At 49.1% G+C, this 16,434-nt stretch overlaps 4 protein-coding genes across 4 annotated transcripts; 3 read left to right on the forward strand and 1 right to left on the reverse strand.

The window, feature by feature from the left end:
• The first annotated feature begins 1,097 nt into the window (after positions 1-1,097).
• On the forward strand, positions 1,098-3,004 carry BJ212DRAFT_152571 (uncharacterized protein). The gene is made up of 2 exons (XM_041341730.1): positions 1,098-1,338; positions 1,403-3,004. The coding sequence occupies exons 1-2, from the start codon at positions 1,315-1,317 to the stop codon at positions 2,705-2,707; spliced, it is 1,329 nt and encodes a 442-aa protein (XP_041193538.1). The 5' UTR covers positions 1,098-1,314; the 3' UTR covers positions 2,708-3,004.
• Positions 2,895-3,422, forward strand: BJ212DRAFT_1270640 (uncharacterized protein; the record flags this gene model as incomplete). Its single annotated transcript, XM_041330903.1, has 3 exons — positions 2,895-2,998; positions 3,085-3,188; positions 3,259-3,422. Coding segments are annotated over 3 exons (372 nt in total), but the record flags the coding sequence as incomplete, so codon positions are not given.
• An 839-nt stretch (positions 3,423-4,261) lies between these two features.
• On the forward strand, positions 4,262-5,298 carry BJ212DRAFT_1351008 (uncharacterized protein). The gene is made up of 4 exons (XM_041335522.1): positions 4,262-4,541; positions 4,605-4,830; positions 4,885-4,949; positions 5,004-5,298. Exons 1-4 carry the CDS (start codon positions 4,493-4,495, stop codon positions 5,039-5,041), a joined length of 378 nt encoding a protein of 125 aa, XP_041193540.1. The 5' UTR covers positions 4,262-4,492; the 3' UTR covers positions 5,042-5,298.
• Positions 5,299-5,615: 317 nt separating this feature from the next.
• Positions 5,616-8,354, reverse strand: BJ212DRAFT_1299292 (uncharacterized protein; the record flags this gene model as incomplete). Its single annotated transcript, XM_041332838.1, has 6 exons — positions 5,616-5,947; positions 6,050-6,249; positions 6,445-6,967; positions 7,013-7,805; positions 7,865-8,152; positions 8,202-8,354. The coding sequence occupies 6 exons, from the start codon at positions 8,352-8,354 to the stop codon at positions 5,616-5,618; spliced, it is 2,289 nt and encodes a 762-aa protein (XP_041193541.1).
• Positions 8,355-16,434: the final 8,080 nt, after the last annotated feature.

Genomic DNA, 16,434 nt, shown 5'->3' on the forward strand with positions numbered 1-16,434 from the left:
CATGGGGTAAGATGTTACGCTGTTCCTCAGCGTTCCTCTGCTAGCCAAGATGTTCGTACACGTGCATCACGGATATGAGATAAAATGGAAGATCTCAAATCCCTTCCGAGCACGCTTGTCCTGTGATTTGAATGGACAAGTAGTTGCACTGTCATTTACATAAAAATGAAACGAATGAGCGAGACGCAGCCTTGCACAGCAGACGTAATAAGGAGAATACCCCCAAAAAAACCATCAGGTACACGATGTTCGCACAGTGCATCGCACGGGGACGGCAGTAAGCTCGAAAGGCTAGTCGCCTTCCACCCATGTGGGCTAATGCTCAAGTTCGATAACAGGGAAAAGTCGGCGAATGCAGTTGATGGTCTTGACTTCGTCAGTCTAGGACCAACGAAGTGGCCAGACAGAGTCGATGCCGATACCAGGGCTCAGTACCTACGATGCAGGTGTGCGTTCGTGTGTTCTGGTTATTGAGTCATTGCTGACCGACTGCAACGGAACTAGAGAATGACGGTGGGCGGTTTATGGCACAGTTGGTCCCATCCTGTCAGAGCGTAAGATAATAGTAAAACATTCGGGAGGAAGTGACGAGGATTAATCTACAATTTCTCTGATTCCCACAACCAGTCCGCCGGTCAGACCTACACCAAGAGGAGTTTTTGATCCCGACTCTTTCATACTATGTTGAAACAAGTTACGCCATCCACCAGATGTGAACCCCAGATTTAAGAACCATGCGCTTCCAGCTGAAGACACATGTAAGTACGTAGCATGAAGAGGGTGCGAAAAGCAGACCTTGCGAGTTGGATCAATTAGTAGTGGCTGTAAGCGAGGCGTCATTCCGAAAAAAGGAGATAGTATTCATCTGAATCGTTTAAGAGTTGTCAACCTGCCAGTCACTAATAGACATACTAATGTTTGAGTATGGTGCACGCTAAGTGCTAAGCTGTGGGCGGTTTCCTCCTATCTCAACACTTATCCATGTCCTCAGCTGTATAGCGGGCAGAAATTTATGACAGAGATGGCATCATGGACTGAAACCAGGGACCCGAGCTGATTCGGAGAGACCAAGAACTTTGTACTAGTGTTGACGTTATTTCAAGCCAATCAAGTCGCTCGATCGACCCCACATGACGAATTTCTCTAGGTACCATAGCCTTACGGCCAATAATAGGCTTCACAGGAAAACACGCACCTTCCGCATGTCCGAGTTACGATATCTGCTTATAGCAACACCACCATCATTATCTACGACCCACCTCGCCTGAACTGCAATCAGCGAGCCCTTGCGTTGCCACAATACAGAGGACTACCATGGACTTATATGATACTTTACAGGTGCGTCTCCCCATCTTGCCACTTGTTCCGTAGTGCTGAATGCTATCGTAACTCGACCGCGAAGACTGAATTCCCTCAAATCGATACTTCCCTTCTTGCAGCTATCATTGCAGACCATGCGCAAGAAGGGGTCGACGCAACTCGCTCCTCCGACCAGGTCGAGACTATACGAGATATATTAAAGGTTCTCGCAAACCAGGCGCAGGAGGATGAGTGCGAGCTAGACGACATTATGTCCACTACGTCTCTCACCACTCCAGACCTGTGCGACAGTATAACGACCGCAAGTGAATCATCGTCATCTCAGCACTCGTTCAGCTCACCACTTGGATTCTTGCAAGAGGCTTTCTCGGACGTGCCTATGGAACGCCTCAAGCGTCTACTGAGAGAAGAGTGTGGAGAAACCCTCGAGGGAGATGGAGATATCGACATGGAAAGAGTGGTGGAGTATATCTTAAACATGGAACATATACGCGACCTTGAGGAGCGCGGAATCGATGCCCTTGAAGACACTCCTTCACCATTGCTCAGTGGGGACTGGGAAACCGTCGTGCATACGAAACCGAAAGTGACACCTAAGCTCGCCACGCCCACAAAAAAGAAGGCCAAGGGCCGCACGATTAAAATTGTGGATATGATGCAGATGCAGCACGCCCCCTCCTCTCCAACAAAGACGAAAGGGATGCAAAAGGAGGGGGTGGCTATGGGCGCGGGTGTGGACATATGGACGCAAGTTTCCTCGCTTTCTACCCAACTCGCTGCACTACTTCCTCCAGCCCCACCATCTCATTTTGCCTCCTTTTTCCACTCCCCAACGCACGCCACACCTGCGCACGCCCTCCGCGCTGCTCTCGCAGCCCTGCCCCCGACTTCTACTACCAGCGTCAAACACAAAGCAAAGCAAAAAAACCCTATTAGGAAATCTAATGAAGATGCAGAAACCAACACGCTATCCGGCCTTCTCGACCTCCTCCAAGCCTCGCCTACTTTCGCCACTCTTGATGCGGAACAACGTGATACTTTGTACGCAGACGCTCGTGTCGCACTCTCTGCCGCACAGAACAGGCCGGATGATGCTCTAGATATCGTTTGGATCTTGCGTGACCTCGAGCATCCCGCAAGTCAAGCAGGAATATACCACCTCCCACCTCCGGTTCCAGCCTCAAATTCGAATTCTACTTCTGCACGTGCAAAGTTGCCAACCGGTCCCCCCGCTTGTGCAGGCTCCACCAACGTCGAAGCGGAAATTTGCATCCTCTCCTTCCAGTCCCACCACACCCCAAATCCCGGGGTCATGGCAAGACGTGCCAATTCGATCCTCCCGAACCACACAGCCCCTGGAGAACCCTATCCCCACGAACAAGCGTAAACTCCACGGTGCGGGCAATGTACTCGGCAAGGGCGGGAAGGGGGACATTGGAGGGCTCCCCGGGAACGGGACAGGAGGGAACGTCCATGTGGCGCGACATGCACACTTTGCGCGCGGGATACTCCAGGCGCGCTTACAGCGCGGAGAGCTGCTGCGCGAGGCGAGCCGGGCATGGCGGGGGCCATTGGGCGGGGAGGTGGCACTGTACTATGCGCAGAGAGCGAGGAAGGTTACGGAGAAGGCACGGGAGGACGCGTTGGATGAGGCAAGGGGGCTAGTTGAGGCGAAGAGGTGAGTTTTTTCTGTCTTCTACCCCGCATACGTATCTTCGAATTTCCTCCAAATACTCTCAGATTTGATACTAACGCACCCTGTAGATACGCTTCCAACGACAAAAGATCTATCGACCTACACGGGACGTCTGTTCAAGAGGCGATAGTAATCACAAGTGAGATATTAGAGAGAGAGGATTGTTCACCTGGTAAGTGCATTGTCACGCTCTGGTTGTTAGTTGCTGGGCATTTTGCTGAACTCGACCGCCTGTACCATAGCATCCCCTCTTCGCCTCATTACTGGCCGCGGTACCCACTCTGCAGGGGGCGTGGGCGTATTGAAGCCCGCGGTACACCGTGCACTCGTGAACAAGGGCTGGGATGTAAGGATGTGGGACGGAGGGTTGGTCGTTCGGGGACGGGAGCGATGGCATGTACCTTGATTTTTACATGTACGCGGGCCGATGGGTATTTATGCGATTTTTCTTGGATTTGTTGTATCTTACGTTCATGTACGTCGTATATCCGTGTTTCATCTATACCTCCCTTCCCTTTCTTCTCTGTTCTCGTACGTGTGCTTTACTGACCTGACTGTGATCTTGATTCCCATTGTATATCCATGTATACTTAGAGGTGTATCATTTGTCTCGTGAGGTACCTGCCTCGTTATACACCTATTCCTATGCGTTGGCGGTTTCGTCGTTGAGTAACTGGGGCGAAGTGAAGCTTGTGTTTCACAGATAACTTGAGAAAACAAAATTCGAGATACTTTGCTCCTGCTACTCACTAGCTGCAATATTTTCTGACAGCGAATCTTTGCAACTTGGAAGACCGCAGTGGTCATCTCCCAGCGTGTTGTCATCCGGTATTAGGCTCAACACCCGGAATCGGGCTGGATGATCATCTGTCGTGAGACCAGTGACATGAAATAAGGAAAGTGCGTACCAGGCATCATGACAAAAGTGCCCAGACAGACCGCAAGATCGGAGTCGGAGATCCCAGTTCTTCGATATTCAGGGAAATTTTAAAGAGACGTGATAGTCTTCTGATGGTGAATATGGAAAGTCTGACACCCGGGGAGATGGAGAACTTCATTGCGTTACCAGAACAAAACGTTGAAAAGGCACCAGAGCCTACCAACTCACCATGGCAAAATTTATCGAAGCTTTTCCTTTGCTACCAATTAGTCTGAAAGATTAGCGCGAAATGGACTGGATCACCTTATCCAGGTCTTGCAAGCGGGCTCCAAGTTAGAATATTCATGGTCGTTGTACATGTACATAGTATACCTACCATAAATGATCTCGGCCGGAAGTGACGTTTACACCTAATTGTTCACACAGCCACATTATTACGGCACGTGGCGACCATAGGGCCTAGTAGTACTGCGCTTGTTCAACTTCAAGCTCAAGGTCTCCATCGAAGACGACAACCGACCACGCAAGCGACCTTCTCACAACATTTTTATTGTCAAACAGATTCGGGCCAAAGAAGCGGAGCACTATAAATCGCCATGTTATTCTACCTTTCGCTCCTCGCAGTCCTGGCATCACTGGTGATGGGTGAGTACCCGCAGCAACAGATAATGGGTCATAAGGCTGGATAAACTAACTTGCTCCTCCCAGTCGGCTACCGCTACCGTGCAACTCTCCCTACGAAAGTTAAGGCTTTCTTCCCAAGCCTTAACCACTACACGCCGCTTGCCTCTTTCTCTGATCAAGCACTTGCAGGGCTGAGCTCTCCAATGTTTGACATTGAGTCAGCCAACATCGCCGAGGGAGATTCGCGAGCGGGACTGGACGAACAGGGAACGCAGGAGGTGCTGGACATCATGCGTGCCCAACGGGTCAAGTAAGTGTTTCGTTTACGTGGCTAGTGTAGCTTATCAGAACTTCATTCACACAGTTTCGACCAAGCAAGATTGATTCGCCATAATCAAATCCTCGCTCGTAATGGGATCGATCCATCAGGTCAGCATTAACATAACCTTGCAGTTCTTGGGAATTCATCATGGTATCTTACAGGCATGCCCCTTGATTCAAAGGCCATTACGAGGCTGTGATCGATTTCTCTTTTGACTACTTTCATATGTTTCACGTTATCAGTACTATCATCGAGCCGACCGATATCACTCCTTCGTCTTCTCCCATTTGGCACGGACCTTGTTGGATTTATATCATATACTCTTGTGTATTTAGTGCATGAAAAATGCTGTGGTTTTCATGGTTACTGCCCTCGCTTAGGCAGATATCCGCATGTTGAACTTCAGTGGGAAGTCAGGGATGTCAGTATTACAGCAATATGACGTATCCCGCAGGCAGTGCCGGGTGAAGCATGAAGCATTACAGGGACGGTACCTGCTGGGTAAGTGTGGGCAGTGTCGCAGTGGGGCCTCTAGTCATCAGCAAAACTACTGAAATGAACGCTTAGCTTAAGCGTGTTACGGACACTTACGAACGCTTACGACTTCACTAGCGAACTCATGCGATTGGTGGAGATGTTGAATGCAAATATTACTCACCATATCTGGTTGATAAAACTCAAGCCCAGTTATCTCGGATGATAAGATGCGATATGCTCAGATATGCAATACGGTAGATGCGAATACAATTGCTACATGCTGATCAAGCTACTATCTATACAAAGTCGGTACTAAATGTGTGATAACTCTCCTTGTCTGTGAAGCTATTCAAAAAGAAATGTTCGTAGTGTTCTAAGCAAGTTGCAGAGGACACGCCATCAGCCACTGCCTCACCATAAACTGGTATCAGTTCAACCGCATGTGTTACATCTGTCACTCGTACGACAGCCCCCTCCCTATACCTGTTACCATCTTGATCCTGCGTGTATGCGTGCTCCATAGTCCACATAGCGAGTTCAGGATGATCGTCAGGGCTGGAGATGAAGTGGAAGAATTGGATGTAGAGAAGTGGGTCAGAGAGATATGATGGCAATTCCAGGTTGGAACCTCATCGAACAATCGGCTGAAAAATCAGTTGAACTTGCGCGATGTAACTTGCTGTATATGATATCAGTAGGGCTAGAATACAGGGGAATAGAATTTACATACTCATTTTGCCATTAATGCCCATGGCATCAATGAGAACAGCATCACAGTTGCCGAGGGGGAAATCGTTGCTTGGCAGGTATGCTTGAACCACCCTGCTTGGCATGATGACACGTTGCTGGAAGGCTGAGTGAAGTTGGAGCCAAAACTTGTTCCATGCCTGATAATGCCCATATTTGGGGTCCCAGCGGGTATGTTCACCACTAAACAGTGATGATCGAGCAATGAAGTTGGCGAGGGCACAATCGAAGTTGGGGAGTATATATTTTAAGCATATTTCAGCCAGTGACAGTGACCTGTAGTCTGGAGTGACATTCACTTGGAAAGCAGTCTGCGCGTCTCCAGAGAGGATGCCTTTGAGGAAATGATTGTGGACTGGTCAGGGACCATGAACTGACTTGACTTCATCAGGGAGAACTCGGGAAACCCACGAGAGTGTGGGGTTAGTAGTCGCAACCTCATCCTCTTCGGCATGCATGGCATTGACCAACGGCGCCCCACGGGAAGTCAACAGTGCGTACAGGTCGAATATCTCCATTGCTTCTTGGCGGTTAAGAATCTGCATGCACTGCTCCGTAAAATCTTTGCCCTGCTGGGCCATCCGTTGGAAAAGATCCTTGCAGTGGGTGATGAGCAAGCACTCCGTCATATCAGCTGAAAACTGCATCAAAGTGCCTAATCGCTGGACTGTACCCTTGAAGCTTTGTAGTAGTTCGAGTTTGGGGATGAAAAAATTGTCTTTGATGCCCCCCTTCCCCTTCCTTGCTTTGGCCTCAATAATAGCGCCCTTGAAAAAGTGGAAGTCAGAAAGAGCCTGCTCCATTGACTGAAGTGTTTCAGATGAATGAACTGGATTCTGTGCGAGGTAAATGAATTCTACAATGGCATGGATTGTGCGAATGAATTGGGGTGAAGTGGCACCTGCAATCAAGGCAACAATAGTGCGTTGTATGTCTCTGTACTCACGGCCCGTCATTTGCTTGACCTGCATGATACCTTTTGTGAAGTGGCGTGTACCGACTCGTTTGTGCTGGATGATGAAGCAGTTATCAAGCTCGTAAGCTCCTACAGCCTCTTTGACCCATTTGAGCGGATGGTCAGCAAAAAATTTAAAGCAGGTATGCAGAATTTCACCAGTGAGGAAGATGGATGGACATGCATAGATCCAATTGTGCCAGTATGGCATGTGAACACCAGACAGGTTGACAGCCTTGGCTGCTTTCTGGAACTTATCAAGATCCCAAGGATCAACCTTGCAGGATATTTCGATAAGCTGTCGCAATGTATGCTCCCCAGTATGAGGGGGGTGGAGTGTCCCATCGCCAAAATCCTCTTGCACCGCCATAGTCACAGGGGATGCATTTTTCGTGACTGTAGCGATCATAGAAGCCTCCAGCAGGTCACATATATGAGCTATGAGTGGTGTAAACACATAACAAATGTATCGGGAGGAGTCAGGCATGAAACACCCATCCAATGCCGTGGCCTTGAGGTTAGCAAGCACGAGGTCCATGCATTTATGCCATAGCCGCACCTGGAGAATGCTTTGATAGTCTGAGTGCACGCGGAACTTTGCAATTGGCATGTAGGCAATACATTGCCAAGCTCGTAAGGTTGCCTTGGAGCGAACTTCCGAATTGATGTTGCTGATAGTTATGAAGACTGGGTGCATTTCAAGTCCTCTGGTGATTTGTGTTACATGAGTTTTATCAGATCCCAGTATGATTGGCACTTGAGTCGCATCCACAGGGAGATGGTCCTAGAAAATTGTGATGTCAATCTGTGACAGTTAGGGATATATTAGCAGAGTAAGCAAACCTGGATTCTCCATGCCATATCAGCGCTCATGTAATCTCCGTATTCATGCTTATTTCCAACATTGACAATGTGCGGAGTATATGTCATATGATTCATGAAGATGGGATCACTAAAGAGTTGTTTGATGACCTCTAGTGCATTGCGCCAAATAAGTTCAATGGGATGGACTGTCTTGTAACCTGAAAATTCCATTTTGGAGACTTTCCACTCCATGAAACATGGGAGTGAGTCCATCCAGTCTAATAGCTGGTCCTTCGTATTGAAAGACGGCCTTGCATGAGTGTTAAACTGTCGAGGAATGGTGAGCATCATAGACCTAGCTTGTACCATCACTCACCCATTTCAGCTTCAAAAATTTAATCATTTGAGTCTGGGTGAGGTTTTCAACCAAGAACTTTCCCAACTCCCATTCACCTTCGTCATGGAAAGGGTAATAGTGGTTTATTTTCCGCTGATATGCATATGGATCATCATCCAGCCTATCAAGCATATTTCTACCGACGCCGAAGACATATCCAGCATGCGGATGGCAAGTACCAGTTGCAGGTATTTGGTCACTTCTGCATCGACAGAATACAGGAGGGACGGGTACTGCTTGCGGTTGTGCTTCAGATGGCCAACAAGTAGACTCAGAATTGAGATGCTGAATCAGTGCCTTGGTAGATGGAAAGTCTCCCAAGTTGCAGTTAGGGCATAACCTAATGTAAGTGCACATCAATATCATACATCGAGCCTGACAGAATATACTCACATTGCTGATTTTGCCCTCAGGTGTTGCAATTGGATTGACTGGCTGAGGAAACTGCGAAGTCTTTCAAAGTCTGCAGACTACACATCTCTGGTGTATCGCTTGTATCACCTGCTGTATCAACTGTTGTGTCGCTGAGACGATGATGGAATTTGCGCCTTCATCCCCCATCCCCTCTCCTCCTTGATCAAGCAGTCCTGCTCCCTGTTACGGCGAACCGTAGGTCGACTAGGATGGGCGCGGCAATAGATACTCGATAAGAGTAGCGTCTAGAGCCGGTTCGTAACCTTACAAATGTAAGGGTCTGGTAAGACAAATCAGAGAGAGTGTCTCTGATTTGAATATCGATATCAGACACTTAAGGATTGGGGGTCCTTAAGCGAAGGATGTTCTGGGTAAAACCTAGTAGATTAAAGTGAAGACTAACTAAGTACAAGACCTGCTTATATAGGTAAGGCCAGCTTTAGGGCCGGTACGTACACGTCATCGAGACGAGTCAGAGATAAGGAATGACGTCATCGAGACGAGTCAGAGATAAGGAATGACGTCATCGAGACGAGTCAGAGATAAGGAAGGTGACGTCAGCTAGCGACGGCATGAGGCGGTCGTGCTGTAATACATGAGGATGATATCGGAGTCAGTCTAATGATGGCACCGGGAAGCGCGGTCACGACGTAATACATGAGTAAGAGAAAAATGATAGGGGGCAACCGTAACTGTAACATTACCCCTCGTTTAGCGATGAAGTCACCGACTTCACATATCTTGGTTGGCCCAGTAGATAGGGTCGGCGTCGTAGTTGGAGTGAAGGAGGTCATCTTGTTCCTCCGTGATAGTAAGGGACTGCGCCATCTCTTCGGTGTGCGCGATTCCATCTTGCTCGATCTCCCAACGAGCGAGTGCTTCGTAAAAACCGGCGTCAGTCCATACCAATGGAATGACTGCTTCGCCTTTTAGGTCTTTGCAAAAGACCGACAGGTGACCGGGCGCGTATTCTCGGCAAACTCTGCAATGGTACGCGGGGCAGTTCTTGTGACGGTGGCCAGCGATGTGGCAGTTACGACATACGACATTGTCGACAGGTGACGTTTTTACAATAGTGACGGATGAGGATTGGTTTGGGGGGGATGGTGACCGTGATCTCTTGAGTGATGGCTTGGTAGGGGAGACGGATGCGGCTCGTTTGGCGGCGAGGCGGGAAGATCTGCGTTTGAGTGGGAACCGTCGTTTGGTGCGCGCGACCGGGTCAGGTGAAGGAGAAGCTGGTACGTCAAGTACGGCAATAGGAGGGATAAGATCATCCTGATGCTCCACGGGAGCTGCATCGGTAGATGGTGGGGGTACTGGGATAATGACATGAGGGGAAGGTGGTCGTGCAATGGGGTTGAGAGCAATTCGCTCAGTGACGATATGGATGGCCTCTCTAATTGCGTCTCTGGTATCTTCAGGGAGGAGGCGGATGGCAGTGTTGCGAATGCGAATATGAAGATGACGAAAGATAGTCTGATGACGTTCATCGTCAAGAAGGGCGGCGGTACGTTCGATAAGGCTAGCGTCTCTGATGATTCGAATTATGAGACCGCTAGAGATTGCTCCTCTTTCTCCAAGGAGGCGGTCAATCTCAATAGCGTACTGCTGAGAGGTGATGGCGGATTCAAATAAGGCGCTGGTTTCGACTTGGTCAATAACCGAAAAATAATCGGTCAGAGTCGAATCGTCGGTGAGAGTCAGGGTGGAATCGGAAGTGGGTGGTGAAGGTACGGGGGATGTGAAGGCGTGACGTGCGAAGTCGGCGGCGGTGGCGTTCTGATATTCCTGGAGTGTTACGGGGTGTGCTTCACGTTCACGTTCAGCAGCGATGTTCATAGCGGTAGTGATTTCTTGGATACGGAGGATGCAAAGGCGTAGTCGTTCGATGGAGGACATTCTGAGGGGAATCTATAATCCGTGGGCCTTCTTATAGGCGTTGAGGACGTCGGAGGCATTATCGAGATTTCCTTCTGGAACCCATTCGTTACTGGCTGATGAGTATCCTTTCCACGATAAGAGATAGCGTCTACGTTTACCCGTCCCTTTGTGCGATAAGATCGCATCGACTTCGTATTCTTCTTCGTTCTCAATAACGTCAGGAGGAGGGTTATGGAAGTTCGGTCCGTGGATCTCTGTCTCATGATAGGACGATAGCTCGGAAGCATGGAACGTGGGGTGGACTTTCCATTGGGGTGGTAACTGAAGTGTGAACGTGATGGGGGATAGGACGGCGGTGATTGGGAATGGACCATATCGCTTTGGAGCGAGTTTTCGTGATGGTAGCTGCGTGATCAGGTTCTTTCCGGATAACCAAACCTTATCTCCAACTTTCCACGGGTGATACTTCTGCCCGTGAGTTCTTTCTGCCATACGCTGCATTGCAAGGTTGTGGCACGAGAGCGCTTCTTCTCTAGACTTCTGGAGCGTACGGAGTCTATCTTCCGCAGCTGGGACTGTGGAATTGGGGAGGACATGCGGAAGGGCTCGTGGTTCGTATCCCATCATAAGGAAGAATGGCGAAGCGTTGCGGGAATCATGTTTGCGATGGTTGTGGACGAATTCCGCCATAGGGAGCTGTTCTACCCAGTTTTCAGGGTTATTCCGACAATAGATTCTGAGATAGGTTTCTAGCTCTTGATTGAGCCGTTCTGTCTGTCCATCGGTCTGGGGGTGGTAGGCGGTCGATGCCGCTATGTCGTACTTCAGTAGTTTGGCAAGGGCCTGGGAGAACTTGGATACGAATTGCGGACCGCGATCAGAAATGACTTTCTCGTGTAGGCCGAATCGCCTGTAGACATATTTGAAAAATTTGTTGGCGACCCCTTCGGAGGTGATGATTTTAGTACAAGGGATGAGAATTACCCCCTTCGTAAGCCCATGGTCGACCACGACCATGACCGAATCAAAGCCAGAACAAAGGGGAAGGTCCGTGATCAAATCGACGGAGACCTGGGTGAAGGGTGCTGCGGCAACGGAGGGAATAGGAGCAAGGGGAGGGGTCGTCGGATGGGTATCGGATTTCATTTGCTGACAAAGGGCGCAACCCTCAACGTATTTACGAATATAGGTGCCCATAGCGGGCCACCAAAAATCGCGTTTAACCAATTCTTCAGTCTTGAAACGGCCAGGGTGGCCGGCGGTGGGATGGTCATGACATCGTTCTAAAATGAGGTGTCGTCCGGCAGGACGAACGTAGGCACGGTCCTTATAATAAAGGATATCATCGGTGATTTTCCAATCAGAGAGGGCGGATTTCATAGGGGGAAGGGATAAACCGTCTAGTGCATCAGATGCGGCAGTGAAGATGGGGTCGGGATCGGAGGGATCAGGATTTACTAGGGTGGTCATGAGTTCGACGTCAAGAAGTCGGACAAACATAGAATCGGGGAGGAGGGTTTCATTGATGTTATCATCAGCGGAATCTGATCCATGGTCGGGGCGGCGGGATAGAGCGTCAGGGGCGACGAGTTTAGTTCCTGCAACATGGTGCAGCTCGATGTCATAGCAAGACAGAATTAACTGCCACCGTGCTTGGCGGCGAGTCAGCTTCTGTGCTGTCCTGAAGTATAGAAGGTTCTTGTGATCGGTGAATACGATGACGGGATGGGGATTTCCTTCTAAATAATGACGCCATTCAGTGAGCGCGCGGATAACCGCGAGAAGTTCGCGATCAAAGATTTGATAATTCCGTTCTGCGGGGTTCAGGGTCTGCGATAGATATGCGCATGGATGATAGACACCGTTTACATCGGTCTGGAGTAGGACTGCTCCGGTAGCGACAAGGGAAGCGTCCGTGGCAACGGCAAACTGTTTGGAGGGATCCGGGTTCCGGAGGACCGGTTGCTTTGTAAAGCATTCCTTTAGTTCATCGAAGGCGGAAGTGCATCTTTCCGTCCACGAGAACTTGACGTCCTTCTTGGTGAGGTCAATCAGCGGTCTAGCGATGTCGGAGTAATGGGAAATGAAGTTCCGGTAGAAGTTGCAAAATCCTAGGAACGACCGAACTTCTTTTACCGACGTAGGGATAGGCCAGTCTCGAATGCCGTTAGTCTTGGCGTTGTCCATAGCTACGCATCCTGGACGGATGATCATTCCGAGGTATTCCACTTCTTCTGCATCGAACGTGCATTTTTCCGGTTTAAGGAAAAGTTTCTCTTGTCGGATCCGTTCAAGGATATGTCGAGTGCGTGCATGATGAGAGGTGAGGTCGTTGGAAAATATGAGGATGTCGTCCATGTAAATGACTAGCCATCCCTCATTGATTTCTTGTTGAAACGTCCTGTTCATATATGCTTGGAAAGTAGCCGGGGAATTGCAGAGACCGAAGAACATGACATTAGGCTCGAAGAGCCCATACTCCGTAGTGAAAGCAGCCTTCCAACGATCTTCTGGATGGATACGGATATTATTATATCCTGATCTGACGTCCATTTTCGTAAAATACTTTGCACCATGTAACCGGGCGACCAGGGAGAGTGGTAGTGGGAGCGGGTAGGCGTTCTTGACAGTCCATTCGTTGATATACCGGTAGTCTTGACAAGGGCGGAGGTCTCCACTCTTCTTTCCTACGAAAAAGAAACCGCTAGCTTGCGGTGATTTCGATTCGGAGATAAACCCTTTCTGAACGTTTTCATCAATGAATGCCTTGACCGCTATCCGCTCTTTTTCAGATAGTGGGTAGACCTTAGACGTTTTGGGAATAAAACCTGGCTTGGTTTCTATTCGGTGATCTATACCGGGTCGTTCTGGTGGTAGTTGGTTTAGGCCATCCTTTGCGAAAATATCTGCGAAGTCGTGAAGGTAAGAAGGAACGAGTTCCTCGAACGACTTCTTCTTCTGTTCAAGCCCGGCGGCTAGCGCAAACTGCTGAGCCTTATTACTTGTCTTCACGTGTTCAGGTGGTGTCAGGGGAGCGATCCTTGGTCGTTGCTCTGCGATACTAGTTCCGTCCCTTGTTAGGGGAGTGTCGAGTGAAACGTTGGTGATTACCCGGAGCTCAGAAGCGTCGGCGGGATATTCGACTAGGAATTCATCATCCTCTAGATGATAGGTGGAGACTTCTCGCACAGGCGGTGCGTAGCTTGCTGTCCATACGTCCTCCTTTGTATCAAAGGAGTCATCGTCGTCTTCTGGTATAGGATCTAGGTTAGGCAACGCTGGTGAGGTTGCTTCTTCATCGACGATTTCTTCTATCGTGGCATGCGGTGGTTGTTGCTCGGTCATTTCCCTAGGAGGCGCCTTCGGCAGCACTACAGCTGGGATCGGTTCTTTCTTCGTTTTCTTCTTTCGGAAGAGGGGAGGTAGCCCGTTTTTCTTCCATTCTTGATCGACTTCTTCCTCGATCTGGTCACTCTTCTCAGTTCGAGAGAGTTCCAGCGTTTCCGCTTTCCATCTGATTACTGGATCCATGGCGCGTAACCAGGGGATTCCAAGTAAAATCTGATCACGTCGACCTAGTCGCGTGATATTAAACTTTCCGATCATTGATCGGTTATCTATCTTGACGATGAGGACGCAATATCGAGTGATAGCGCCCCCCTTCGCATAACTTCCATCCGCAGTGGTAACTCGGAATGGCTTTGAGAGTTTATGCGTTCGAATTCCGTGAGTCTTGACGAACTCTTCTGAGATAAAGGTTCCGGCGGCGCCGGAGTCAACAACGGCTGTTGTTTCGACGGTTTTCAGACGGGTTTTGGAGATGAGAGAGATGGGAACGCGGAGTTCCTTTCTTATTCCAATACTTTGTACAAGTCTGATAGGTATATCGGAAGATACGGACGTCGATCCCGTCTTCCACATCAAAAATCCTCGGCGAGGCGACGGATCGTTGTATCTTCTTCTTCACTGTCGCTTATCTCTTCTCTGCGGACAGGAATCTTCTTCTTCTTTGGGCATGCCTTAGTCATATGCCCCTTCTGGTGGCATGTGAAGCAAAGCCCCTTCCTCATGTGATCGCTTCTCTCGGCTTCAGTGAGCCGATCCACCTCCATAGCGTTTGGATCATGTCGGTCAACGGAGGGTCTGGGCACATAGCGTTGCGCAGAGGGTTTGGTGGTGATTCGATGGTTGGATCTGAATGCGACACCCCTCTGGTAATTGCTATCAAGTCTGATGACTGCGGCGATGTACTTGTCGAAGTCTGTTGGGATGGTTTCCATCTGGTAGACGGAGTTAACGATCCCTTTCTTCAATCCGTCATTGAGGAACGTGATGAGGACGGCGTCTTGCTTGACTTCTGCCTGAGCAGCGAGCGTCTTGAAACTGGCGATATAGGAAGTGATGTCGCCCGTCTGTTTCAGTGTTCTGAGCTTGTTCATGGCGGTACCGACGGCATCGGCGGGTACGAATGCTTCTTTGAACTTCGTTTCGAAGTTCGCGAAGGTTCCATAGCTCTTGGCGGTGGTGTTCTCAACTTCGGTGTAGAAGGTGAGTGCCCAACCCATAGCGCTATCTTCTGTCATGTACGCGAGGGCGGTAATGACCTTCTTTTCGTCGGTGTTGTAAATTGTAGCGTTGAGCGCAAAATACGCTTTTAGCGCATACAACCAACGTAGTGCCTTCTGCGGGCTTCCGTCATAGGTAGACGGAGCTCCGGCTTTCAGTTCTTGGTAATTGGTGGACATCCTGAGCGTTTCTGGTCAAGGGATGTTTCTGGTTCAGGGGAACGTTCTCGTTCTCTCGCTGAGTCTCTTCTTGGTTCTGTATAACCTCTTTTGATGAGAGGGTCTTCTTGGTTCTGTATAACCTCTTTGATGAGAGGGTCGATTGGTGGACTTTAATCTTTTGTTACGGCGAACCGTAGGTCGACTAGGATGGGCGCGGCAATAGATACTCGATAAGAGTAGCGTCTAGAGCCGGTTCGTAACCTTACAAATGTAAGGGTCTGGTAAGACAAATCAGAGAGAGTGTCTCTGATTTGAATATCGATATCAGACACTTAAGGATTGGGGGTCCTTAAGCGAAGGATGTTCTGGGTAAAACCTAGTAGATTAAAGTGAAGACTAACTAAGTACAAGACCTGCTTATATAGGTAAGGCCAGCTTTAGGGCCGGTACGTACACGTCATCGAGACGAGTCAGAGATAAGGAATGACGTCATCGAGACGAGTCAGAGATAAGGAATGACGTCATCGAGACGAGTCAGAGATAAGGAAGGTGACGTCAGCTAGCGACGGCATGAGGCGGTCGTGCTGTAATACATGAGGATGATATCGGAGTCAGTCTAATGATGGCACCGGGAAGCGCGGTCACGACGTAATACATGAGTAAGAGAAAAATGATAGGGGGCAACCGTAACTGTAACACTCCCACTAACTCGAGCTCTGCGACTCATGTTGAACCAACTTCCTTTGATCTTTTCAAGACAAAACAGTATCACTCTCCTCATTTAATGACCTCTGAAATAGGCTCTTCTGATGCAGGTTCTCCCCGTGTTTCCCTCTCCCCAGTGGATGAGGTGCCTAAACCTCCTGATACAAGGAAAAGTGTATTATATAAGGTACCTAAGTCTCTGAATGCAAAGTGGAACATATCATACAGGCATCTCAAATCTCCTTCACGTCATGGAAAGCCTAGCCTCAAATCTCCTTCCTGGCATGGAAATCTTCTTAAAGTCGCATCCCCTTCCTGTCGTGGACAGTACCTGCGTGAGCGAATGTCGAAGAATTACATTCCATACCCTCTCCATCAGGCTCCACTGGAACTCCGATTTGCAGCTTGTGTTTCAGGGTGAGGATGTAAGCCAGAGTTTACGGCCAAAGAAATTCGCAAGGTATGTTTCTCATTCTAAAATA

This window comes from Suillus subaureus (assembly GCF_016647635.1).
Source record: "Suillus subaureus strain MN1 chromosome Unknown BJ212scaffold_14, whole genome shotgun sequence".
NCBI lineage: Eukaryota > Fungi > Basidiomycota > Agaricomycetes > Boletales > Suillaceae > Suillus > Suillus subaureus.

Excerpts from the sequence above, each read along its gene's own strand:
- BJ212DRAFT_152571 (XM_041341730.1), top strand. The coding sequence starts at position 1,315 with ATGGACTTATATGATACTTTACAG. Across the intron at positions 1,339-1,402 it reads ACTTATATGATACTTTACAG|ACTGAATTCCCTCAAATCGA; the intron begins GTGCGTCTCCCC and ends TCGACCGCGAAG.
- BJ212DRAFT_1351008 (XM_041335522.1), top strand. The coding sequence starts at position 4,493 with ATGTTATTCTACCTTTCGCTCCTCGCAGTCCTGGCATCACTGGTGATG. Across the intron at positions 4,542-4,604 it reads CCTGGCATCACTGGTGATGG|TCGGCTACCGCTACCGTGCA; the intron begins GTGAGTACCCGC and ends TGCTCCTCCCAG. Across the intron at positions 4,950-5,003 it reads TAATGGGATCGATCCATCAG|GCATGCCCCTTGATTCAAAG; the intron begins GTCAGCATTAAC and ends GGTATCTTACAG.